This window comes from Scyliorhinus canicula, chromosome 2 (assembly GCF_902713615.1).
Source record: "Scyliorhinus canicula chromosome 2, sScyCan1.1, whole genome shotgun sequence".
NCBI classification, from domain to species: domain Eukaryota; kingdom Metazoa; phylum Chordata; class Chondrichthyes; order Carcharhiniformes; family Scyliorhinidae; genus Scyliorhinus; species Scyliorhinus canicula.
Window position 1 is genome coordinate 272,906,259 of NC_052147.1, and position 27,162 is coordinate 272,933,420.

Below are 27,162 nucleotides of genomic sequence, written 5' to 3' on the forward strand. Positions count from 1 at the left end.
CAACCCACCCCCCCAATGCCGCAACACCCCCCAATGCCGCAACCCACCACCCCCCAATTGATGATGGTTGACGACGTTTTAAAGCAACTGTGATTTTCGCCGACGTGACCCGTGGCCACGTCGGCGGGACTTCGGCCCACCGGGCCGGAGATTTGTGGACACTAAAAAAAAAATGAAATCTCACCGGCGCCAGCTGTTTTCAGAGGCTGCCGGCGGGATTTGCACAACGCCGGTTTTTGGCCGGTGGGAGATTTAAAAACCCTGCGGGAGCGGAAATAACGCCGCTGCCCGCCGATTCTCCGACCCTGCGTGGGGTCGGAGAATCCCGCCCATGAGTAGGATAATGCAGAGGTTCAGAAAAGCTGCTGTCAGCGAATCTACGCCACAACAAGGGGGCGTTCCCCGGAGATCTCCGCAGACTGAAACCTCCATCGCAATTTAACAAAACCTTTAACGTCAACGCTAGTGGCAGCAAAAAAAACCTGGAAAAAGCTACACCTAGCTGAAATAGCTAGGTCTTTAATAGCTAACAACAGCATAATTACATTAACAGCAGCAATATTTATGTAGCGCTTTTAATGTTATAAAATGTCCCACGGTGATCCGCAGGAGAAAGCCTGATTGGACACTGAGCCACTGAGGCCATAATAGGGCAGCTGGCTGAAATCTCTGGTCAAAGCGTTTTAAACAGCATCTTGAAAAAGGAATTTGAGGTAGAGACGTTCAAGGAGGGAATTCCAGGGAGCCTAGGTAGCTGAATGCAAGGCCACCAATTTAAAGATGGTGGGGTGGTGGGGGGAGCTGCCGATTTTGCTGTCCGTGTTACAGCAGTGAGCTCAGGAGTGAGCAAGAAAATGGTGGGCTGAGGAACTTCCCTTTCCTATTTATGTGCCTCCCCGCCAGAGGCACGTAGGGTGAGATTCTCCGCTCGGCCAGCCGCGTTTACTGGCCGACGCGTCCTCACCGGCAGCGGGATTCCCCGGGCGAAATTCTCCAACCCCCACGACAGGTCGGAGAATAGTGGGAGGGCCTTCCCGACATTTTTCCCGCCCTCCCGCTATTCTCCCCCACCCCCCGCCCAACTCCCGACCCGAATCGCTGCCGCCGTTTTTTTACGGCCGGCAGCGATTCACAGCTGTTCGATGGGCCGAAGTCCCAGCCCTTTACGCCGTTTTTACGAACGGCAAACACACCTGGTCTGGCCGTTCGTAAAAACGGCGTCACAAACTCGCTTTTCATAACCATGGCACCGATTGGCACGGCAGTACCACGGCCGTGCCAAGGGTGCCATGGGCCCGCAATCGGTGCCCACCGATCGCGGGCAGCGGGCCCGATGCCCGCGCACTCTTTCTCCTTCCGCCGCCCCGCAGTATCCATTCGCGGGGCGGCTGAGGGGCAACCCGGCCCGCGCATGCACGGGTTTCGCGCAAATACGCGATGACGTCATCCGCGCATGCGCGGGTTGGAGTCTTCCAATCCGCGCATGCACGGCAGACGTCATATGACGCGTCAGCCGGCGCTAACTCCGGAAAGCGGGTTTAACAATATTCGTTAAGCCCGTCATGCCGGAGCCTACGGCGTCGGGCTGCTAGCCACGACCGGGGACCAGAATCGGTTCCCGGTCGGGAAGGGGCGCGCTGGCGTCAAACCCGCCCGGGTTTGACGCCAGCTTTACGATTTCTCCCGTTTTGGGAGAATCGCGCCCCCCATTCCCGCCACCTGCCAGTGGGTTTTCCCATTGTGGCCACCCTACGCTCGCTGCCGGCGCAACGGAAGATCCCGCCGCCGGAGATCCCAGCCGGTAATTTCTGATCCTGCTTTTCAAATCCATGGCACGGCTGGGTCACCTCACAAAGGAACTTCTTATGCGGTGCCACAAACCACTCTCTTTGGAAAACAAACATGCTTCCCAACTAATTCTACATCACTCCCAATGAAATAAATTCAAAATTCCGAATAGTGTCATCATTTACGGTGATATTTTGGAAGTGCGCCCGACTCACTGCGAGAACTCTCAATGCAAGGATTTTCTGATTCTCAACAGCGTTGGCAGGGAATGGGGGTGGAGTGGGCGGTGGATGCATTACTCAGGCATCTTTCCAGTTGGTGATCCGCAGCACAGTCTCAGAAAAAGGAAGTTGCTGGAAGTAAGTGTTTTTTTTTAAGGAAGACTAACGGATTTCACGGTGCTCAGCTGTCACATGTTAGACCATCAACCGTTGTGGCCTCGCAAAGATTAGCTTGACTTTTTGATTTGATTTCAAATGCTGGGTAATTTAGCACCAGTCCGACATCTATTCTGAGAGACCATTTATGAAACTTAACCACAGGACACTTACCATCACCACGGCAACGTAGTGGCCCGAGCTTGTAGGCGGCTTCAGAACTTGTCTTGTTAACGTCTCCAATAATAATCTGAGTCACAGGCAAGTGATCTTTGTATGTGAGAAACCCCGTGTCATTGGTCCTGCAGAAATCCAGGACAAAAATTAAAATTACTCAAAAAAAATACGCACTGTAGATTAATATGCTCTCGTCTTGTTATATACAACTGTCGGTAAAGTAGGCCAGCCACTACCAATATATAAGCATGCGCAGATCTGGATCAGCCCCATCTATCAGCTTTGGTTCAATGGTATTCTTGATTTCTTGGGCATGAATGTTATGGGTTAAAACACTGAAAACACTTGAGCACAAAATCTAGGTTGATATTCCAGTTTCAGATCAGATGTTAAATTGAGACCCAGAAAAATGCCACAATTTGAAAGACGAGCAGCAGAGCTCTCTCTGGCGTCCCAACGAACATTTATCCCTTCGCCGAAGTCACCGGCAGAGATGTTCTCGTCATTGTTACACCGCTTGGCTTTGCTGGGTACAAAGAATGGGTGATCGCTGTGAGGGCAGGAACACTCCAGAGTTAATTGATGGGCTGAAAAGTGCTTCGAGGTAGCCTGAGGTCATTGAAGACTATGAATTCAAACCCTCCTTTCCATCGTCAATCCTTCAGGTTGTGAAAATGTAAAAGGCATCCAAGAAGTAAAAATAAATAAACTCTGGGCTGAATAAGACAGAGGTTGGGGGTTGGGGGGTCTGCGGTGGTAGGGGGCATGGGTGGGGTTGGACAGGACACCCCACACCCCGCCCCCACAGAAAACAATGTCATCATGGAGGCCACATGTTCCAGTCCCACAGCTATAAAGCTCTGCGGGGTGGACTAACGCGGGCCGATTGGGACTTCCGCAAGTCCAACCCCCTTGGAGTTGCTGAGCAATCAGATTGGCTGGCAGTGCATTAGTCTCAGCAGCTTCAGGGAAATGTCAGTGGAAGGTGCCAGGACTACAGGAGAAAAAGAAGATAGTTCCCTGGAGCAGGTAAGTCTGGGATCTTGGGCCTGGAGGGTTGGGTAATTTAGGGAGGGAGTGGGATAAGAGAGGGAATGGGTAGAAAGGAAGGCGGGGGTTGTCCTAAGGGTGGTGTTATCCCATCATCGGCAAATGACAGACTCTGTAGGGCAACTCTCGGCTCTCCTTCCTGCCCTTTAAGACCTTGAGCTAAAGCCAGGCTGACCACTCATGATAAACGTTTAATGGTATGGGAAGGGTATCATTGCGTTGATAATAAGCTTACTTGACTCTTAATTGTTCATATTATGAGTGAGCAACAGAATTTGGTGCCTATCTGCCTCAATATTATGCGGTGAATTCAGGGGTGGGTGGGATATGGTCACCCAGCCTATTTTACTGCCCCTCCCACCCCCCCACCTATGAGAAACATACCTGCCGGGGACACATAAAGGTCAGGCCACTGAAACAACGAAGGGCCCAATGTAAGCTGTAAGCCTCATTATTTCACAATAAAACTGTCAATATTTCCTAATTTATTAACAGCAGCTCAAGTGAACACGACTTGGGTTGGATAATTTAGCTGATCTGTTAATTTGTTGGGCCCTTGACAATCAATTAATTAAGAGAATCCTCTCTGGAAATCAATAGAAACCCGTGCCATCAAAGCAAACGCTTGCTCTGGCTTGGTTTTTGATTTTACACCTGAAGAAAGTCTATCATTGATTGGCATAGTTAAATTGCTTTCATGAAAGACATAGCAAGAATAAACCTCAGCAATAAGCTTCAGGCAACACATATATTTAGACAAACTACAACTTTGTAGTTAACCTTTCTACTGTTAAGAAAATAATAGTTTCTTGGAATAAAATGCATTCCGGGCATCATTTTTCAACTTCTGCTTTAATTAAATAATATTTCACACATGTTTGACATTTTGTAAATGAAGTCCAAACTAGCTAGCTAGTTATCTGAAAATTAATGATTATCTGGAAGGAATGACAGATTGGGATCTAACAGACACTCTTGAATGATTGACATGTAGAATGATGGCTATATGTGAGGAAATAGCTTGCCTTAAATAACAGAGGGACATGTTATAATTAGAGTGGGTGATACCGGAAAGGCAGCCTTTTTTACATCCTGCCTAATTTTCTTCACCAATAATTCAGGCGGGTGATAAAAGGAGATGTCAATTACTGATGGCACTCTTTGTCCATCATCAAATTACCAGTCATGGTTTAATTGATTGGTCCTGATGCTACAAGATCCTCATTGTCATTGATCACGAAAAGAGCTTGCATTTATACAGCGTATTTAATGCCTTCTAGCCTGTTGCACTCAACAGCGAATGAGATACGTTTGTCACTGTTATATTGGAAGCATGACATCCAAATTAGTTGGGGATCCTGAGTTACGGGGGAAGGATGGAGGTGTGGGCTTGGGTAGGGCGCTCTTTCCAAGGGCCGGTGCAGACACGATGGGCCGAATGGCCTCCTTTTGCACTGTAGGTTCCATGGTTCTCTGAACTCACCCACAGCGAGTTCCCACAGACAGAAATGAGATCATGACTAGCGAGTCTGTTCTCGTGATACTGGGCGGAACGTACCGGCTGTTCACGTCGGCGGGATATTCCGATCCCACCGATGGCGCCCCGGTTTCCCGCTGACAAGGGGTGCCGCCAAAAAACACGTGGTGCGGTAAACCCCGCACGTTGGTGGTGGAGTAATTCTTAACCATCACACCGGGGCAGACCTCCCCTGCTCTTCATCAGAGATTACCAGGGGATCGCTAACGTCCAGCAGAGAAGGGGAAGCCAGGGCCAGAGTTTAATGTCTCCTCCAAAAGGTAACCTCAGCACCGCACTGGAGTATCCACATTTTCTGCTCATGTCATTGCAGCGGGAACTGTTGCTGAATTGGACCCAGTGAATGTAGACCATAACGTTCTGTATGATCAGTAAAATTAAAAAGTGACGTGAAATTATACCATTTCGATTTGCATCAGTCGTGTAATTTAGATCGACCAGGTGAATGAAGAACACCGTCTGAGCCTGAATGAAGTTTATCAGTTTTGATAGAATGCTTAGCATCTCACACAATCTTTCATGGTACTCATTTTGATTTAATTCTCCCCAATCTATATCAGACTCTTTGGGCAGGATTCTCCAATAATGGGGCTATGTCCCCACACCAGCGTCAAAACCCGAGCGTTTCTCTTACCTCTAGGGGGCTAGCAGGGCGCCGGAGTGCTTCTCGCAGCTCTGGCTGTGGGTATGGGGCCCCGCACGTCCGGTCGGGAGTCATGCGCATGCGCATGCCGGCAGCCTGCGGCAGCCGTGCTGTGCGCAATGGTGGACTTGGACCGAGGAGCGGCACCAAAAATGTAGGTCCCCCGAGATCACAAGTGCCCAAGGATCGATGCCGCCCGATCTCCCCCCTGGCCGTCCTTGAGGCCCCCCCCCCCCTCGGGCGAAGGATCCCCTCCGCCCCCCACCAGGGCAGCTGCGGACTGAGCCCGCAGCCACCACTGGCCGTTCCCGACAGGCACAACGTGGTTAGAACCACACCGTCGGGAACTCGGGTAGTTGTCCCTGGAAAATCGCCGCAGAGGCCTCTGTCAATGTGCCTGTCTACCTGTACCGCGTAGACTGCTTGTGCGGGATTCGGGGCGATTCTCCAGGCATCAGTGCCCATTCTCCGCCATGCGCCGATCGCGATTTTGGCGCGAAGGCTAGGAGAATCCCAGCCTTTGTTCTCTTTGAGGGGAGGCGGTGGTGTAGTGGTATTGTCACTGGACTAGTTAACTAGTGACCAAGATTAATCCTCTGGGGACCCAGGCTCAAATCCCGCCACTGCAGATGGTGAAATTTGAATTCAATAAAAATCTGGAATTAATTGTCCAATGATGACCATGAAGCCATTGTCGATTGTCGTAAAAACCCACGCAGACATGGGGAGAACGTGCAGACATAGCGCACAGTGACGCAAGCTGGTAATCGAACCTGGGACCGTGGTGCTGTGAAGCAATAGTGATAACCACTGTGCTACCCTGCAGGAAATCATCCATCTTTCCTGGTCTGACCTACATGTGACTCCTGATCCACAGCAATGTGGTTGACTCTTAACTGCCTCTCAAGGGCAATTCGGGATGGGCAATAAATGCTGGCTCTGCCCAAGTCCCATGAACAAATTAAAAAGAAGACAAAGGAACCCACACATACAATATAAATAGTGGGAGGGGGAATAATAAAACTATGTCTGCACAGCTCTCATAGAGACAGTATCCGCAATCTTGATAAACAGCAAAGGTTGAAATAGCAGGAGAACTGAAGTTTCTGTAGTGACAGCGTCATTGAAGAGATCCAAGTGATACAAGAAGAAGTCATCCATTGCTGCCTTAACTGGAGAGTGCAATACAGTGGCAGCCCCCTTTCAGGTGGTTTCCAGGCAGACATAGATCAACAATCTTAGGCATGGTGTGTAGATGCCGGCATTGGACTGGGGTGAGCACAATAAGAAGTCTAACAACACCAGGTTAAAGTCCAACATGTTTGTTTCAAACACTAGCTTTCGAAGCACTGCTCCTTCCTCAGGTGAATGAAGAGGTTTGTTCCAGAAACATATATATATAGACAAATTCAAAGATGCCAAGACAATGCTTAGAATGTGAGCATTTGCAGGTAATTGAATCTTTACAGATCCAGAGATAGGGGTAATCCCAGGTTAAAGAGGTGTGAATTGTCTCAAGGCAGGACTGTTGGGAGGATTTCGCAAGCCCAGGCCAGATGGTTGGGGATGAATGTAATGCAACATGAATCCCAGGTCCCGGTTGAGGCCGTACTCATGTGTGCGGAACTTGGCTATAAGTTTCTGCTTGGCAATTCTGCGTTGTCGCGCGTCCTGAAGGCCGCCTTGGAGAACGCTTACCCGGAGATCAGAGGCTGAATGCCCTTGACTTCTGAAGTGTTCCCCAACAGGAGGGGAACATTCCTGCCTGGTGATTGTCGCGCGATGTCCATTCATTCGTTGTCGCAGCGTCTGCATGGTCTCGCCAATGTACCACGCTTCGGCTCATCCTTTCCTGCAGCGTATGAGGTAGACAACGTTGGCCGAGTCGCACGAGTATGTATCGCGTACCTGGTGGGTGGTGTTCTCACATGTAATGGTGGTATCCATGTCGATGATCTGACACGTCTTGCAGAGATTGCCATGGCAGAGTTGTGTGGTGTCGTGGCCGCTATTCTGAAGGCTGGGTAGTTTGCTGCAGACAATGGTTTGTTTGAGGTTGCGCGGTTGTTTGAAGGCAAGTATTAGAGGTGTGTTGAGTCAGGCCCGTGAAGCCATGGTAACCAGAAGAACCAAAGTTAGGTAGAAATAATGAGGTGATTAAATTAGAAATTCTGTGTAGGTTGAGTAAATACAATAATGAAGCAGGAGATTAATCTGACAATGATCTAATAGAGATGGCACAGAATTACAGTGCAGGTAATGAGGTAGTGTTAATCGGGGAAGCACGGTAGCATTGTGGATAGCACAATTGCTTCACAGCTCCAGGGTCCCAGGTTCGATTCCGGCTTGGGTCACTGTCTGTGCGGAGTCTGCACGTTCTCCCCGTGTGTGCGTGGGTTTCCTCCGGGTGCTCCGATTTCCTCCCACAGTCCAAAGATGTGCAGGTTAGGTGGATTGGCCATGCTAAATTGCCCGTAGTGTCCAAAATTGCCCTTAGTGTTGGGTGGGGTTACTGAGTTATGAGGATAGGGTGGAGGTGTTGACCTTGGGTAGGGTGCTCTTTCCAGGAGCCGGTGCAGACTCGATGGGCCGAATGGCCTCCTTCTGCACTGTAAATTCTATGATAATCTATGGAATAGACAGTAAACTAGTGGCAGTCTCATACAGATATTGAGCCATTGGCAAGTCACATCTGTGCACAAGTCATTGATGATGACAGGGCAGGTGGAGAAAGTGGTTAATATTCAAAGGTCACAAGCGGAAAATCTTCTTTTTACGCAGTGAGTGGTCAGGGTCTGGGATGCAATGCCTGAGCCTGTAGCAGAGGCAGATTCAGGCACGGTTTTCGAAACCAAATTGGATAATTATCTGAAGAGAAAAAATAATTGCAGGGCTATGGGGAGAGGGTGGGGGAATGGGACTAGTTAATTTACTCTTGCAGACCGCAGGCACAAGGCATTGGATCGAACAGCCTCATTCTATGCTGTAACCATTCTGTGATGTTATTTTATATAATTCCAGTTCCCCTCCCTATCCCTGTATCCGTTGATGCCATTATTATCCAGAACTGATCTCTGTCTTGAATATACCGTCTGGGATAGAGATTTCCAAAGACACTCAACCCTTTGATTGGCAAAAAATGTCTTCATCTCTGTCCGAAACTGTCGACGCCTTAATCTGAAACTAAGGCACTACCTTGTGACTCTCAGTCAGGAGACACATCCTCTCAACATCTACGCTGCCAAGCCCCTTATATATTTTTCAATAACATCGCCTTTCACTCTTCGAAACCCAGGGAATATATCCCTATTCTAATCAGTCTCTCCTCATTCAGAGACTCAGGGCGTGATTTAGCCAAAAGGTTTCTAAGCGTGGGAGCGAGCTGGAACTGCTCAAGAGTTTCAGATGCTCGGACAGGCGAGGCCGTCACCACTTTGAAACATTAATTGGTCGACTTAATGAGGACCCATGGGCTTTGCGCCGCACCTGATAGTCCTGTCGTCTGATTCGCTGGGATTGTGCTCGCCAGCCCCTGCTAACAAGGGAGAGTGTTCCTGTAGAGCTAAGCCCACTCAGCGCGCAGTCATGCCTCCGAGAAGACCAGCCCCACGATTCGGGTACACCGACCTGGGCAGATTATTGGACGCGGTCGAGGCCAGATAGGATGCCCTGTTCCTCCCCAGGGTCTTGGGAGGGTTAGTCGTCAGTTCGGGAAGCGTCACCAGGAGGACCGGCACCCAGTGTCGTACGAAGATCACCGACCTTCACCGGACCACGCAGGTGGGTTGACACCAGACTCCCGAACCCCCCCTGTTCCCCCTCCCCCGAGAATGCTCCTGGCACTGCCCTCGCTCAGCACCATTCCGTTCCCAGCATATGGAGCAGAGGTGAGGGTTCACTGGCCCTCACCCAGATGAAATGTCACACGTGAGTAGTTACTGCCATGCGGAATGACCCATCCCTCCCATTGACCACATGCCCATTCTCCCGCAGGGTCCTCAGCCGCTACTTGCGGCCTATCTGGGGTGGTCCCTCCGCCTTCCATGAGAGCACCTCTGCGGAGAGCTCCGAGGAGGCCACTGTCGATGCGTCTCAGCTATCATCCCCACCCTCCATCAGCGCAGAGACACACACTTTCTATGGGCAGTGGACAGGCTTTTGGGGACACATTCTGGTGAGCACCACACAGTTGCTGATGCACATCAGGTGGAGGAACACCCAGTTGAGACATCAGTTGGAGGGCTGTTGGATTCCAGGACCCAACTGGGTCCCAGTCAGATGCTGAGCCTCTGGATCAGGTTTACCCGGAGCTGATGCCGACGCTAGGGTGCAGCCATGAGATTCAGAGGGTATGTCAGCGACAGAGACCGTGGGCGCAGGTGATGGCACCAGCAATGCATGGCACCAAGGCCAACACTGCTAGGGTGCCGGCTGCAATTGAGAGCTTGGTTGATAATGTCGGCAGCTTGAGTGGAGGTGTCCATGACGTGGCTCAGTCAGTGATGGCCATGGCTGAGCGCCTCGACAGTGTGTCACTGGGGGACGTGACCCAGTATTAGGGGGACCTTGATGCGGTGCTGCGGAGTATGTCCCAGCCTCAGAGGGGCATTGCAGAGGCCCTCCAGAGCACCCACTCAGTCCCACATGGGCATAACTCAGGCGCTGCAGGACATGTGTCCCGGTCACTGGGGGACGTGTACCTGTCACAGGTGGGCATTGCTGCCGTGCTCTAGAGCATGTCCCAGTCACTGAGAAACATCAGCGAGGTAGTCAACACCATGCTGCAGACATTGGGGAGCCGCCAGGACTGGCAGAGCCTGATGACGCAGGGGAAGCTGAGGCTCAATCCAGCTGCCCTTCCATTCCGAGGTGAACACCAGGGCCCGAAGAGCACAATCCAGGAGGTGGAGGGGGTCAGCTGCCAACTGGGAGCCATCCTATGGGGTGGAGACGGTGGCCACCCGCTCCTCCAAGACCCACCCCACTGACACCGGCACGTCTCAGAGTCAGCACCCAAAACAGGGTGGCACGATGGGGCCCAGGTTCGATTCCCGGCTGGGTCACTGTCTGTGTGGAGTCTGCACGTCCTCCCCCTGTGTGCGTGGGTTTCCTCCGGGTGCTCCGGTTTCCTCCCACAGTCCAAAGATGTGCGGGTTAGGTGGATTGGCCATGCTAAATTGCCCGTAGTGTCCTAATAAAAGTAAGGTTAAGGGGGGGGGTTGTTGGGTTACGAGTATAGGGTGGATACGTGGGTTTGAGTAGGGTGATCATGGCTCGGCACAACATTGAGGGCCGAAGGGCCTGTTCTGTGCTGTACTGTTCTATGTTCTATGTTCTATGTGCTGCAGGCAAGTGCCATAGGACGCGGTAGGTGGCAGGCTGCCTCCTCCTCTGATGTGCATCCTGGGGACACACCTAGACGCAGCAGCGGTAGAGCACAAAAGGCTCGACGATCCCGGAGAGGGGACCAAGGTGGGGTGGGGGGGGGGGGGGGGTGCTTAAAGGGGGGTTGGGTGCATTGTGGGGGGGAAGGGATGGGAGGAGGGTCTGGGAGGGGTGGGGAGAGTGGGACGTCACCAGCAGGGGATTGGGGCAGTTGGGAGCACATGTGTAAATTATTAAAAATCGCTGAACCCGGCCAAAGTGACGCCTCAGGCACTTTCTTCCACAATGTGGCCCGAGCACCAATCCCATGCCCCATCTCCCCAGAAACGGAGGCCCTGGATGCCTCTTTGCCCTGCCCCTGCCTCAGCTCCCCCAGCATCCGCCCTCTGCCTCAATTGTTCCCCCTCCCGTCATTGCTACCCCACCACCCCCATTTCTCCCCTCACCCCATTGCTCCCCTTCACCACAATCTCTTCCATCCAGCAGGCACTGGCCATTGCACCCTGACTGCAGCGGGGGTGCCCCTGCTTACTGCACCCCACACCCTGTACCCCAGACATCCGCATGTAATGTTACCTGGATCAGGCGTTGGTCCCCTTCCCGCTGCACACGCCCATCCTCTGCTTGCAAAAATGTTCCAGATGCTGGGGCCAGCCCCTGGGTGCTCAGATTTTGGCTGCTACGTGTGTGGTGTTGCCTCTCGCAGTGCCCAAGCACAGTATCCAGGCATCACTGTCTGATTGGGATGCTGGACAATGACGGCCACATGTCACATGGCCACACTGCACCATGGAGAGCTGCGTTTCTGGTGCAGCGTGGCTGGAGGATTGAGCCCTTTACCTTTGCAATTGCATGAGCAGCACCTTTTCGAAAATCTAAATACGTTACATCCACTGGCCCTTTATTTACCCAACCAGTTGTCGCTTCCAAAAAAGTGAACAGATTTATCAAACATAATTTCCTTTTCTTCATTCCATGTTAACTCTGCTACACCATATTATGATTTTCCCAGTTACTGCATCCCTTGTAATAGATTCTAGCATTTTTACAGCTACTGATATTCAGCAAGCTGTTCCATGCTTCCCTTTATTTTCACTCTCCCTCCTTTCTTATGTAGCTTGATGGAGCATAAACAATTGTATTCCTTCTTGCGACAAGTCAGAAATAATGAGACAGCAGAGCCCACACAGGTTTCAGTGGGGATTTGTGGTACAGGTCTGAGAGTCGACGTAGTTAAAACAATAATCAATGTGTTTCTGTGTTGTACCATTACAATGACAATCATGGTAACGGCATTATATACATACAGATGCATATACGCACACATATATTCACCTGAATGTTGTAATTTTCAAACTCAATGGAACAGAACTGAGGAGAATCATAACTTCAGAAAAATCAATATTACACAGATGCATGATTCGAGAAAATATCAAAGGTCTGTTATTCACTTTTCCAAAATTAAAAGATTAAGCACCACCAAATCAAATACAATTATGCTATGTGTTAAAATTTGCTTTGTCAGTAAAAATCACCTCAGCGTTCAACAAAGTGAGCAACATGTCTGGTTTGCTTCCTCTAGCCCAGTGTACGCTGGAAACCTTCTCCCTTCATTTAAGAATTGGTGGCTGACTAAAGTGATATGGGGACAGGGCAGACGCAGTTGTACTCAATTAGACCCAAGGACATTTTCTCTGGGATCTGAGACAGGGAAGCTCGTGGGACTTTCCCGCCAAGCTGAGAGAGGTGGGGAGAACGCAGAGAGGGCCCTTCCGGTAATTTTCTATGTGGGGTCATGAGGAGCCCAAATGCCTACTTCACTTCTGACCACCCCTGACCGGTAATCCACTTCACCCCCTCCCTTCTCATTCTCTTCTCTCAGACCCACTACTTATCTGTAAGTTTGAAGGTGACCCTCAGCCACCCAATCTCCAGCAGTCATCTTACCCACGATGTCTTCTTCCAACCAATTCATGGAATTAGTTAGCGCATCCAAATTTACAACACAAAACTGACCATTCAGGCCAGCAGGTCCATGCCAGTGTTTACCCTCCACATGAACCTCCTTTCAACTTATCTAATTTTACCCTATCTACATATCCTTCAATATTTTCTCCCGCATGTTTATCTAACATCCCGATAAATACATCAAGGGATGGGATTTACCTACCACACACCTCTGCCACCGGGGAACACGCTCCGGCCGGGGGGTAGGGTGTGGGGGGCAGGGGCACTATCAGCTGGATCAGAAGATATAGCCTGCTGATGGGCCAGAAATGTCCGACCTATGTTAGATGAACCAGCCAAACTCAGACCATTTCAAATGATAGCGAGTTCCACATTCTCACCACTCTGGATAAGGAAAGTTCGCCGAAATTGACCATTTGATTTATTGGTGGATCTCAGACAATACGATTCACCAGACAGTGCAGGACATTTTCAGTTGCCTTCCTCAAGTTTGCATAAGTCTTAAAAAAGAAAATCGGAGAATAGTTACAAAAAGCAAGATAAATATTTTGCCCCTAGGACCTTAAACGCAGTACTTCTTTTGAACAAGGCACAGTCACACAGTGAGCAGTGGTGACTTGGATTCATTAGGGATAGTTTCCTAGAGCAATATGTCAGTGAGCCAACCAGGGAACAGGCTATCTTGGATCTGGTAATGGGCATTGAGGCAGCTTTAATAAATGACCTCAGGGTAAATGATCCCCTTGGAAGTAGTTATCTTAACATGATAGAATTTAATGTTCAGTTTGAGAGCGAGAAACTTGGGTCAGAAACAACTGTGTTTTAATTTAAATAAAGGAATTGCAATGAAATGAGAATAGATTAGCTAAAGTGAACAGGGCAGAGAGATTAGCGTGTTAGACAGTAAACAAGCAGTGGCTGACACTTTAGGAGGTAATTCATGACTCTCAGCAAAATTATATCCCAGAAAGGAGGCAAGATTCTAAGAGAGGGATAAACCAACCATGGCAAACCACAGAAGTTAAGGGGGCAAGGTAGCCCAGTGATTAGCACTGCTGCCTTCCAGTGCCACGGATCTAGGTTAAATTCTGACCTTGGGTCTGTCTGTGTGGAGTCTGCACGTTCCCCCCGTATCTGCGTGGGTTTCCTCCGGGTGCTCCGGTTTCCTCCCACAGTCCAAAGATGTGCGGGTTAGGTGGATTGGCTATGATAAATTGCACCTTAGTGTCCAAAGGTAGCAGAGTGGCACAGCGGAAGTGTGCTGGGCCCATAACCCAGAGGCCGATGGATTAAAACCGCTCTCTACTATTCAACTTTTGGTGCGGCGCAGTAGCATAGTGGTTAGGACTATTGCTTCACAGCACCAGGGTCCCAGGTTCGATTCCTGGCTTGGGTCACTGTCTGTGCGGAGTCTGCACGTTCTCCCCGTGTCTGCACGGGTTTCCTCCGGGTGCCCCAGTTTTCTCCCACAGGACCTAAAAGACGTGCTGTCAGGAATTTTGGACATTCTGAATTCTCCCTCTGTGTACCCGAACAGGCGCTGAAGTGTGGCAACTAGGGGATTTTCACAGTAACTTCATTGCAGTGTTAATGTGAGTCTACTTGTGACAGTCATAAAGATTATTATAAAAAGATGTGCAGGTTAGGTTACGAGGATAGGGCCTAGATAGAATGCTCTTTTGGAGAGTCAGTGTGGACCCGATGGGTCGAATGGTCTTCTTCTGCACTGTAGTGATTCTATGAAACTATGAAGAATATGAAGTTGAAGGAAAAAGGAGGCAGATTTCAGTTATCGCCTCACAATCTGGGATAAATTCAGAATCGGACCAGAACAAAGAACAAAGAAAAGTACAGCACAGGAACAGGCTCTTCGGCCCTCCAAGCCTGCGCCGCCCATCAGCCCATCTAAACTAAAATCTTCTACACTTCCTGGGTCCGTATCCCTCTATTCCCATCTTATTCATGTATTTGTCAAGATGCCCCTCAAACGTCCTTATCGTCCCTGCTTCCACCACCTCCTCCGGCAGCGAGTTCCAGGCACCTACTACCGTCTGTGTAAAAAACTTACCTCATACGTCTCCTATGAACCTTGCCCCTCGCACCTTAAACCTATGTCCCCTAGTAATTGACCCCTCTACTGTAGGAAAAAGTCTCTGACGATCCATTCCGTCTATGCACCTCATACTTTTGTAGACCTCTATCAGGTCGCCCCTCAACCTCCTTCGTTCCAGTGCGAACAAACTAAGTTTATTCAACGTCTCCTCATAGCTAATGCCCTCCATACCAGGCAACATCCTGGTAAATAATAAAGAGAGAGATAATAAACCACAAGGGCAAACTATCGAGGAATATAAAAACTGACAAAATGACCTTCTTTAAATTTATAAAAAGGAAGAGAGAAGTCAAAGTGAACATAGGCCCCTCAGAAATTGAATCTGGGGACATGGCTATGGGCAAGAGGGCAATGGCAGAGGAGATAAGCAGATATGTTGCATCAGCTTTTATGCTGGAAGATACTTCAAACATCCCATTAATACTAAAGAATACAGGGGAAAATGTAAATACAGAGGAAGGTAAGACCCTGGCCCTGATGATTTGAATCCTAGGATCCTAATATAAGTAGCTACAGAGATAGTGGATGCATCGGTGGTAATTTTCCAAAAATCCTTGGAATTGGGAGAAGTACTGGAGGATTGGAAAACTGACGCTATGACAACATTCCCATAACAGCCTCCCCGAACAGGCACCGGAATGTGGCGACTAGGGGCTTTTCACAGTAACTTCATTTGAAACCTACTCGTGACAATAAGCGATTTTCATTTTCATTTCATTATTGTTATGGGTCAGGGTTTAGAGAACCCCAAAGTGTATCATGGAGTTCACCTGACCCAAAACTTTTAATAGATTGTGGTATGGGGAGCACACGGCCCACTCTACAGGTGTTGTACAGCAGAAATGGAAAATTATATTTTCAAGCAGAACAATGTTTATTCTATGAACTCAAGTTAACCTTTTTAAAACATACAGTGGGCACTGGCACTCCTACTGCCACCTCGTCACCTTGGCACTGCCAGCCTGGCACCTTGGCATTGCCACCTGGGCACCCTTGAGGTGCCACCCTGGCACTGACAGGTCAGCTGGGCACTGCCAGGATGCCAGGCTCACAGGGCCAAGGTGACCTGGTGCCAGGTTGCCCATGCCAGGGATTGGGCTTCTGGGTCCTCTGCCCATGAGAGGTGCGGTGAAGGGGGGGGGGGGGACTTTGAGGACCCTCTAAGAGGCAGGTTGGAGAAGTTGGGGGGGGGGGGTTCTGAAAGCCGCCATGCAAGAGTAGAGGGGGCTCGAAAGATCGGGGCGGCATTTAAAAATGGCGCCACTATTCATACCCCAAAATGGATTCTGTTTTTTGCACGTTTAATCGTGCCCATGATCACGAGAGTCCTGTGTTTTTCTCAGGTCCAAGGACGAAGTCCTGTCTCCATCAGATGGCAGTGGGCGCCATGCCAAATTTGTAACTGTCCATGCAGAGATGTGGCTGTGCAGGGTAGTGCTAGCTTCACGATTGCCAGGACCTGGCTACAGCAGCAGCAAAAAAAAAAGGCCGTAACTCACAGGTTCCTTTTCACGTCTCTTCATTTGAAAAATCCCACACACTTACTCCCGCACAATCAGTCCTTCTCTCTCTCACTCTTCCCGCTCACATGTGCACACACACTCTCCACTTGCTTGGATGAGTGCAGCTCCAACACCACTCAAGAAGTTTGACATCATCCGGGACAAAGCCACTCACTTGATTAACACCCATTTGCAAACATTCACTCGTAGCAGCCGTGTGTACCACCTGCAGAATGCATTGCAGGAACTCACCAAGGCTCCTTAGGCAGTAACTCCCAAGCCCCAAGTCAAATGGGAATGCCTCAACCTGCAAGTTCCCCTCCAAACCACCCACTATCCTGATTTGGAAATAAATCCCCGTCCCCGCAGTGTCGTCGGATCAAAATCCTGGAACTCCCACCCTAACAGCACTGTGGGTGGACCTGCACCCCATGGACTGCAGTGGTTCAAGGATGCAGCTCACCACCACCTTCTCAAGGGCAGTTAGGGATGGGCAATCAGTGCTGGCCCAGCCAGCGATGCCGACATCCCGTGAATGAATAAATAAATCTCAACACCTGTGACTGCCCTCAAAATGGCACAAACAGAATTCCCCTCTGTTAAACCGCCCACGCGCAATTCTTTCAACCACAATGAATCAATTTATTTTTCTTTTCCTTGATCATTCAGAACAGGATTATCAGAAACCAAGTTGCACTTCATCCAGCAACACTTAACTTCAGTGCAGTAAGGCCCGTTGTTATGGTAACAGGAGACCTCAAGCTGTTCTAAATTTATTACTGCACTCACTTCACCTAACCTTCCAGGATAGTCTTTAAGCCAGGCTTTAATAAGTTTAACCACATCACAAACACAAACAACTGAAGCTGAGAATAGTGTTAAGATGGTGGTGGGAGGTGGGAGTACCAAGATGGTTCAGGAGGTAAATCACATTTTGCACAGTAAAATTGCAGCTGATGGACATGACACATTTCTTATTTCAAACATAAATATCACAGTACCATTCATCTCTGCCAGCATCGCAGTTACAGTGATAATTGGTGTCCAAGCAGCTCTCCTCCATTCCGCAGGCACATTTCTTAATGCCCGGCGATGAACCTCCCCAGTAAGTCTGCTTCTCATTGGTTCTCCCAATCCACCAGGTCAATGGTGCCCCACCTGAAAGAAACTTCGAAATATTACCAAGAATAAAACTGTCAGGAAAGCTGGGCCTCTCTTATGTATTTTTAATGCTCACGAATGTAAGTGATAACATTTCTGAAAAATATTTTGAGAAAATATTTTGGTCTGTGCACCATTCCAGAGGTTGCCAACTCTGGTCGGACTTATTCCTGGAGGTGCCATCACTGATCTCCTCACTTTGCCGCCACATTCCATGGAATTCCTACAGTACAGAAGCAGGCCATTCAGCCCATCGAGTCACCACAGACCTTCCGAAGGAGCACTGTGCTTAAAGCCAATCCCCGCCCTATCCTTGTAACCCTGCATCATGGCCAATCCCCCTAACTTGCACATCTTTTGACTGTGGGTGGAAACCGGAGCACCCGGAGGAAACTCATGCAGACACGGGGAGAACGTGCAAGCTCCACACAGTCACCCAAGGCTGGATTTGAACCCGGGTCCCTGGTGCTGTGAGGCAGCAGTATTAACCGCTGTGCCACCGTGCCACCCCATTGATCATTGCATTCTTACAGTGGTCAGTTAGTTGCCCAATCCTAGCTCTGCACCATTTTCCAGCACCAAATGGAATTTGAACGAAACCTCTGTTGCCCAACCAAATGATCTTTGTCACTCAAACAGATATTTTTTTCCCACTCTCTGATTACTAACAAATGAAAATAGTCAAAAGAAATTAAAAAGCATCAAGTTTATTTAATGACCCTGCAGTTATACATTTAGGGTTGCTTGCTATAATATTGAGGAGATTAATCTTGAATTCTTAGAAACACCAAGGGCAGGATTCTCCGACCCTCTGCCAGGTCAGAGAATCCCCAGGTGACGGCGTGAATCCCACCGCGCCGTTCCGACGCCGGCTGCCGTATTCTCTGGCGCAGGTTTTCGGGCGGGGGCAGGGTTTACGCTGTGCCGGTCGGCAGCCTTTGGCAGCGGGCCCCCCGGCAATTCTCCGGGCCCCGATGGGCCGAGCAGTCGTCAGTTTCTGGCCAGTCCTGCCAGCGTGAAATGGACATGGTCCATCACGGCGGGACCTGGCTTGGAGGCCGGCGAGGTGAGTCCTCGGGGGGCACGGGGGGATCCGGACGGTGGCCTGGCCCGCGATCGGGGCCCACCGATCTGCGGGTGGGCCTGTGCCGTGGGGGCACTCCTTTCTTCCGCGCTGGCCTCTGTGGGGCTCCGCCATGGCCGGCGCGGAGAAGAACCCCTCTGCGCTTGCACAGGAACACGTCGGCCTGTCTGCGCTTGCATGTGCGCCAACTCGCGCAGGCACTTCAGCGTCAGCTGGCACTGCGCCAACCCCTCCGCCGCCGACCTAGCTCCCAGAAGTGCGGAGAATTCCCAACTTCCGGTCGGCCAGACGCTGGAGTGGTTCATTCTGCTCTTGGCTCCAGCGTTGACCATGCGGCCAGTTGCTGGAGAATCCCGCCCCAATTCTAGTTGGCGACTAGGGGCTTTTCACAGTAACTTCATTGAAGCCTGCTTGTGAAAATAAGCGTTTATTATTATTATTATTTATATCAAGCATTAGTTAAAAGAGAACATCACACATTACAGCTCTCAAAGTATTATAGGATCTTCATGATGGAGGGGGTCATTCAGCCACATCTGGATTATTAATGGAATAGAATGGGGATGAGAAAAATATCAGCCTGATTGAATGGCAGAGCAGACATGATGAGCCGAGTGACCTAATTCTGCTCCAATGTCTTATGGTTGTGGTCTTATAATAAGAACTCTAGGAGTTGGGTAAGTGAGGGATTTTGGTGAAGAGGGAAAGGAGGTGCGCCGTGCTTTTTCTAACGTTTTCCTTTTTTTGAACTTTTTCCTGATCCAGTCATTGTGCTCTCTATAAATACCAATGACAGATTCAGGACAAGGAAGAGGTTCGGCATAGTCAGTTTAAGGAGCTAGGCACCAAATTAAAATGCAAAACTTCAAAGTTAATAAACAATGCATTGCTACCTGATCCACAGGCAAATTGGCATAAGGCTGCATCACAGCCTGATCGGCCCAAGACCGTAAGAAACGACAAAGAATCGTAAGCACAGCCCAATCCATCACGCGAACCCGCCTCCCATCCATTGACTCTGTCTATGTTTTTTATGTATGGAACGATCTGTCTGGACTGTATGCTGAACAATACTTTTCACTGTCACTCAGGATACATGACAATAAAGCTAAATATTTTTTTAAAAATCTGTGTATATTTGTGATGCTGGGGGTGGTTAAAGGTATATTGTACCAGAAATCAATTTTTCATGTTCAAGAAATTTTTTTTTTCTTGTTGTTAAAACTAATTATCAGTCCTGCAACTCTGTTCCTCCAACTTTTCTAAAGTCTTTTAACTAGGGATCCATTCTGGGATCTTCGCATCGAGTTACAACATTAGCTGGGAGAGTAAAATATGCCACTTGATTGAAATATATAGGGTGTGATTCTCTGTCCTTGTTACGTTCTTGCTCAGGCGAAACAAGGCCGGTGAATAGCGGGAGAGGCCAAAATTCAGGGCCAGGATTCTCCAAAATCCCGGCTAAGTGTTGACACTGGCGTAAACACCAGAGTGTTTCATGCCGGCATCAACCGGCATGGACGCGGGTCCACGCATGCGCGTGGTGGCCGTTTCCGCGTCAGCACCACACAACATGGCGCAGCGACACAGCGGGCCAGCACGGAAGGAGATAGGGCCCTCTCCCCAGATCAGTAGCTACTGATCACGGGCCTGGCCATCGTGGAGGACACCCCGGGAATCTGATCCCCCTGTCACCAGGACGGCCACTGCGGACTCGGGTCCAAGCTCCCGGCGTGTGGTATCATATGTGAACCACGCCGCCGGGAACTCGGAGGGAACTCTACTGGTTGACCCCAGAGAATCACTGCTTCTATGGGGAGCCGCAGAGGTGAGTAGCCATCTTTGCTCACAGGCAAAGAGCTCGGGAGCACTGGGCTCGCTGCCCTGTGCTCGGTGGAGGGTAGGGGACATGAGGCCAGGGGTGGGGACCCTCTGCAGGGGTGGGCCGCCATGGAAGGGTGGGGGGAGTGCACTGGGGTGGTCAACCGGGGGGGGGCAACCGCTCAAAGTACCACCATGCGAACCCCTAGATTGTGTGTACTGATTCTCGTGCAACTCTTGTCCCTGCTCGCCTACCCCACTGACCACCCATAACCCCCACCGACTCCAAGACCTCTGGCTGTGCGATTGAAGGCTATTGCTAATAGAGAATTGGCAATCATGGTTCAGTGAGCATTTCACACATCCCAAATGGACTCCCGTGGGAGGGCGGGACATGTAGCTTGTGGGAGTCATTGCCTAGCATCCCAATCAGACTGTGATGCCTGAAAACTGGCTTGAACACTGGGGGAGGCAACACCACACACACAGCAGCCAGCAGCTAAACGCCCAGGGGATGGGACACAGCTCCGGAGAAATGTCCATGGCCGGAGGGTGGGTGAGTGCCATGGGGAAAGGACCATCACTCGGTCCAGGTGTCTGGGGTACAGGGTCTGGGGTATAGGGTTTGGGGCCGGGTGAGGAGGGCCCGCTGCAGCCGGGTGTGCGTGGGCAGGGCGTTCCATGTTTGACATGGATCAAACACGGTCAACAGGTTTCTTTGCCATTGCCGGGATGCCCCAGATCCAGGATGTCATAGATGCCACGCGCTTACCAGGTCATCTGTGGGTGCCCTATGTTAACCGATAGGGATCCATTCCCTTAACATACAGCGTGTGTGCGACCCCCAGATGAAGATAATGCACGCGTGTGCCTGCTTCCCGGGGAGCGCCCATGACAGCTAGATCCTGGGGCAGCCAGTCATCCCCAGCCTCTTCGAGGAGCCAGGATGGGCATCTGGCTCTTGGGGAATAAGGGGTATCCACTGAGGACCTGGCTAACAAAGCCAGTACTAAGGCCACTGACCTAAGCGGAGACCCGGTACAACGAGGTCCATGTGGCCAACCAGGCTGTGATCGAGCGGTGCATCGGACTCCTCAAGATGTGGTTCCGATACCTCGACTGCTCCAGTGGTGCACTCCAGTACCCGCCTGGAAATGTTGCCCGCTTTGTCGTGTTCTGCTGTGCCCTCCGCAACCTCACACAGCAGTGGGGCGACGTGCAAGAGGTTGGTGATGAGGGATATGTGGCCACCACCGAGGAAGAGGAGTAGGAGGAAGACGAGGATGATGAGGTGGCGCTTGACCAGCAGGGGCTGGAGGACAAGGCCGGGAAGGAACCTGAGGAACATCCAGAGGCTGCAGGACAGGTGGCAGCGCCAAGGGTCCGGCAAGCCCAGAGGGCCAGGGAGGCCCTCATACTCGTCCGCTTCACTTAGGACGTGGCCTGGTCCATCACCCCCCCCCCCTCCCCACCCCCCCCCCCCCCCCCCACATTCCCAATTCCCACCCTCCCAGGATATGTGTCACATCATCCCAGGGTGCTGGGATTGTATCGGAACCATCAGCTGCTCACTGTCGAGGGGGTGGGGGTGATGATAACCCACAGAGAGCTGAGCACCAGTGCTCCTCAATCTATGCCATAGTCTGACCCCTGCCTGTCTGCTGAGTGCTCGCTCACACCCATCACCTGCACGCGTGTGCCCGGGGACAGGGGGATGTCTGGAGAGGTGGGCCAAGGGTTCACAGGTCAGCCCGCATTGCCGAAGAAATGACAGAGGCGTCATACTGGTTGTGTACTAGGGTATTTAATGTGTAATCCAATTCCCCCTCTCCCGATGGTGCTGCCCCCCACCCTCCCAACCCGGTGGAGGCCGGTGGTTCCTGCCAGCCTCTGCGTGGGTGAACACACTGTCCTCGGACACCCCAGTCACCTCCAGGGCATGCTGCTCGAAGGTAAGGATTCTTAGGTCTAACACACCAGCGCCAGTCGAGGCCCTGTCCCGATAATTATGTGAGAGCTTTGCCCTTCTTCCAGCATTGGAGGCCAGTTCTCCTGGTCACACTCCTCACGCTCACAGCTGCAATCACCTCATCGCACGCAAAGCTGGCTGCCCTCTGGCGAACCCTCTAGGACCCTCGGCGAAACAGTTCATTCGTCCTGGCCTCCACTGCATCTAGGAGCCTCCCTAGGTCAGCATCCTGAATCTTGGCGCTGATCTCCTTGGCGCCATTGTTGCAAGCTGGCTGGGATCGGCTGAGCAAGTGCTGCTTAAGTGCTGCTCGACCTTGTTGGTGAAACCTGGTGAACGCAGTGCCGGCAGTTCAGCTGGCGAGCCTTCATTTGCAGGAAGAAGCCCGTGAGGCCTGGTTAAGTGGACCAATTAACATTAATGTAGAGATGCCAGCATTGGACTGGGGTGTGCACAGTCTTACAACACCAGGTTAATGTCCAACAGGTTTGTTTGGAGTCACTAGCTTTCGGAGCACAGCTCACTCACCTGATGAAGGAGCTGCGCTCCGAAATCTAGTGATTCCAAACAAACCTGTTGGACTTTAACCTGGTGTTGTAAGATTTCTTACGATTAATATTGCATAACATTGCCGGCCTCACTACACCACTCAGAAATCTTTCCGGAGAATTGTACGCATAAGGGGTTGGATTCTCCGCTCCACGACGCCGAAATCGGGAGCGGTGCCGGTTTTTAAATTCTCTGCCCCCTGAAAATTGGCATATTCGTGGAGTACGCCCTGCCGAGTATCCAACGCCTCAGACCATTGCCTGAGGCCCGCCCCGCGATGCTCCGTTGTCGACTGGCCAAATTCCCGACGGCGTGGGACTCTCTGCCGTGCGGGAACCTCGCGAGGCGGCTGCGGACATAGTCAGGGGCTGCCACTGTCGGGGGAGGTCCGATCAGCGGCCAAGGGGAACTTCATTCGAGGCTGGGAGCAATGTGGGCGGGCGGTCAGGGCCCGCGGGTGGCCGATGCGGGGCACTACTTTGCCGGTCCAGGTACGCGGGCTGGGTCCGCCATGGAGCACGGCGCGGCCGCTGCAGGCTGCCGCCATGTGCATGTGCGTCTTCTGACCCAGAAGTGCTGTGAGCTCTATGCTGCCTCCCTGCTAGCCCCCAGCAAAACGGTCAATCTGTGGCTTTTTGATGCCACTTGTCCTTACTTAGTCCCAAAAATGGAGAATCCAGCCCTACATCTTGAGGGATTTTCTGAGGATGAATTTGGGAAGAAAGCTTCTTCTTGTGGAAGAATTAGAACTAGGTTTTACCGTTCAAAAATAAATATTTGCCACTTTGAGAAAGAGATTGAGCAAATTTTTATCTCTCAGAGGGTCGTGAGTCTTTGAAACTCTCTCCCTCAAAAGGCAGTGGAAGCAACGTCCTGGAATGTTGTTAAGGCAGAGCTAGATAGATTCTGGATTAGCTATTTTTTATTCATGCATGGCATGAAAAAGTACTGGTCGGTGAGATTCAGAAGAATCGCAAGATATTTTATAAGTATATTAAGGGGAAGAGGGTAACCAGGAAAAGCATAAGGCCCATTAGGGACCAAGGGGCAATCTGTGTGTGGAGCCAGAGGACATTGGTAATGTGCAAAATGAATACTTCACATCTATCTTCACTCCAGAGAAGGAGGACGTAGGCATACAGTTCAGGGAGAGGGACTGTGATTCTTAAACAGTTTGACTTAGGGATGTATTGGAGGATTTAGCAGGCTTAAAAGTGGAAAAATACCTTGGTCCAGATGGGTTGTACTGCAGATTACTGTGGGAGGCATGGGAAGAAATTACAGGGGCTCTGGCCCATATTTTTAATTCCTCTCTGGCTATAGGGGAGGTGCCAGAGGAGTGAAGGACAGCTAATGTTGTTCCATTTTTTATGAAGGATTTTGGAGATAAACCAGGGAATTTCAGATGAGTGAGTCTCACATCAGTGGTAGTCAAACTATTGGAGAAAATTCTGAGGTAGAAAATTAATCTCCACTTGGAGAGGCAAGATTTAATCAGGGACCCGGCTATGTCAGAGGGAGGTTATGCCCAACAAATTTGATTGACCTTTTTGAGGAGGTGATCAGATGTATAGATGAGGGTAGTGTAGTTGATGTAGTTTATGTAGATTTCAGCAAGGCCTTTGACAAAGTCTCACATGGGAGACTGATAAAGAAGATAACAGCACCTGGAATCCAGGATGATTTGGAAAGTTGGATCCAAAACTGGCTTCATTGTAGGAGACTGAGGGTGGTGGTAAAACGTTGTTTGTAACTGGGGGCTGATATCCAGCGACATACAACAGGGATTAGCACTGGAGCTGGAGCTGGAGCTGGAGGTGGAGGAGGCTGGGTCATTAAATTTATTCAAGGTTGAGTTACATAGATTTTCGATAGACAACGGTTTGGGTGGGTGGGGTTGCAGACAAAAAACGTGGAGTTGAGACCACAATCAGAGTTGCCATGGTCTTATTGAATAGTGCAGCAAGCTAAAATAGACTAGCCATATTCATACTGTGGTTTCCAGGGCAGGTCAAAGGCTAGGAATCCTAAGGCGAGAAACTTATCCCCTGTCCACCATCTACAAGGCACAAGTCAGGAGTGTGATGGAATACTCTCCACTTGCCTGGATAAGTGCAACTCCAACAACACTCAAGAAGCTCGACACCATCCAGGACAAAGCAGCCCCGCTTGACTGCCCCCGCTTCCACAAATATTCAAACTCTCCACCACTGACGAACAGTGGCAGCCGTGTGTACCACCTACAAGATGCACTGCAGTAACTCACCAAGGTTCCTTAGACAATCCCTTCCAAACCCACAACCACTACCATCTAGAAGATACAGAAGATACCTGAGAACCCCACCATCTGGAAGCTCCCCTCCAAGTCATTCACCATCCCTGACTTGGAAATATATTGCCGTTCCTTCACTGTCATTGGGGCAACATCCTGGAACTCCCTCCCTAACAGCACATTGGGTGTACCAGCACCTCAGGATCTGCAGCGGTTCAAGAAGGCAACTCACCACTACCTTCTGAAGGGCAATTAGTGATAGGCAATAAATTCTGGCTTAAACAGCGACATTCACATCCCTAAATGAATTTTTTTTAAACTCCCAATGTTGCATAGACCACCACCCACCCTGCACTCCTCTGACCTTGATTCTAGGTACGATGAAGCCCTTGAATGGCCTTGATTGGCAACTTAATTCTTCATATGGCCTCTGAGCAAGAAGGCCTGATCGGGAAGATTGGAGACAATAGGCTGAATTTTGATCAGTGGGTCATGATCCTGATGTCCACCTCCATTCTGGGTCAGGAAACCATCCGTGTTCATGGCACGTTATCGGCTGTGTCATTTCTGGAAGAGCCTCCTTCATGATCCAAGGCCAATTCGGGGCAACTACCACATTCTAGTTTTGGGAGAATAACGGAGGCCCCGGAAAACTCAGCAGGTCTGACTTCAGCTGTCAGGAGAGAAAGATGAGTTAACATTTCAAGCCCTTTCACTCTTCAGTTGCTACTTTTGGTTGCAATCTCTTCCAGCTCAAACACATTGCCCCTCCCTTCTGTTCTGATGATGAGTTTTAACTCTGCTTACTCTACTGCCAGACCTGCTGAGCTTTTCCAGCATTTTCAGTTCCTGTTTCAGATTCAAGCATCCACAGTATTTTACTCATTCTACTTTTTGGAGGTTTGTTCTCATCTTGGATAGGGTTCTTCACAATGCAAACATTTCTGAGGGTCCAGCGGAAGGACAATCAATGGTGGCATGGAGACGTCACCTTCAGTAGGAGGGGAGCACATACCATTAAAAGGGTTTTACCATTAGCAAAGACACCAGTCTTCATGGAGTGGGTACAATGACACACCCTCTGCTTGCAGAGAGCTGAGCACATTGATTCACTGTGGCAAATTAATAAAAGGGCCTCAAGTGTTTTGCATCTCAGATTTCCTACTTTGAAGTCACCAATGCTGGATTCCTGATACTGTGGGAGGCCCATGTGCTATTGGGGACAATTGCCACAATGCAGACTGATTGCCCCATTAAGTACCCTAACTACCCTCTTGCCAAGCAGGAACATATCATGGAGCCAGAATGATCCAATTCCATTGAAAGTTCCAAGCTCTTTCACCCAGTGTGAAAATAGGCGTTTTTACTTTTAATATTTTTGGAATCTATTGCATTATACTGTGAACCAGGCTTGTGGGTCGATATAAGGGTGAAACTAAGTTAATTAAACTGAAGACAGGTAGCTGTGAGGCTCAGGACCTTCAAAGAAGTGCAGGTGCTAATGGCTGGCATTTTAATGGAGTTATGGTCAAGTGGATTTCTATAAATGAGCATGGATATAAATTTTCATTAGGAGATATGTAAGGATTTGGATTTTCAGCTGTTAAATTTCAATGGGGAGTAATAAAACTTACAACTGGAAAAAGGTCACAAATAAATGAGGAAAGGTTATTAAATTCCATTTGACCCGAAAGGGTCACTGTCTGTCCGGAGTCTGTACGTTCTCCCCGTGTCTGCGTGGGTTTCCTCCGGGTGCTCTGGTTTCC

At 50.1% G+C, this 27,162-nt stretch overlaps 1 protein-coding gene across 1 annotated transcript in view; it reads right to left on the reverse strand.

Annotated features, from left to right (window-relative positions):
• LOC119962143 (contactin-associated protein-like 5) overlaps positions 1 to 27,162 on the reverse strand; it is a 1,043,235-nt gene that overhangs the window by 332,569 nt on the left and 683,504 nt on the right. Inside the window, exons 14-15 of the mRNA XM_038790068.1 lie at positions 17,542 to 17,698; positions 2,340 to 2,467 (exon numbers count right to left, since the gene is read on the reverse strand). Of these exons, the coding sequence (XP_038645996.1) occupies positions 2,340 to 2,467; positions 17,542 to 17,698 (285 nt within the window). The remainder of the gene's footprint in view (positions 1 to 2,339; positions 2,468 to 17,541; positions 17,699 to 27,162) is intronic.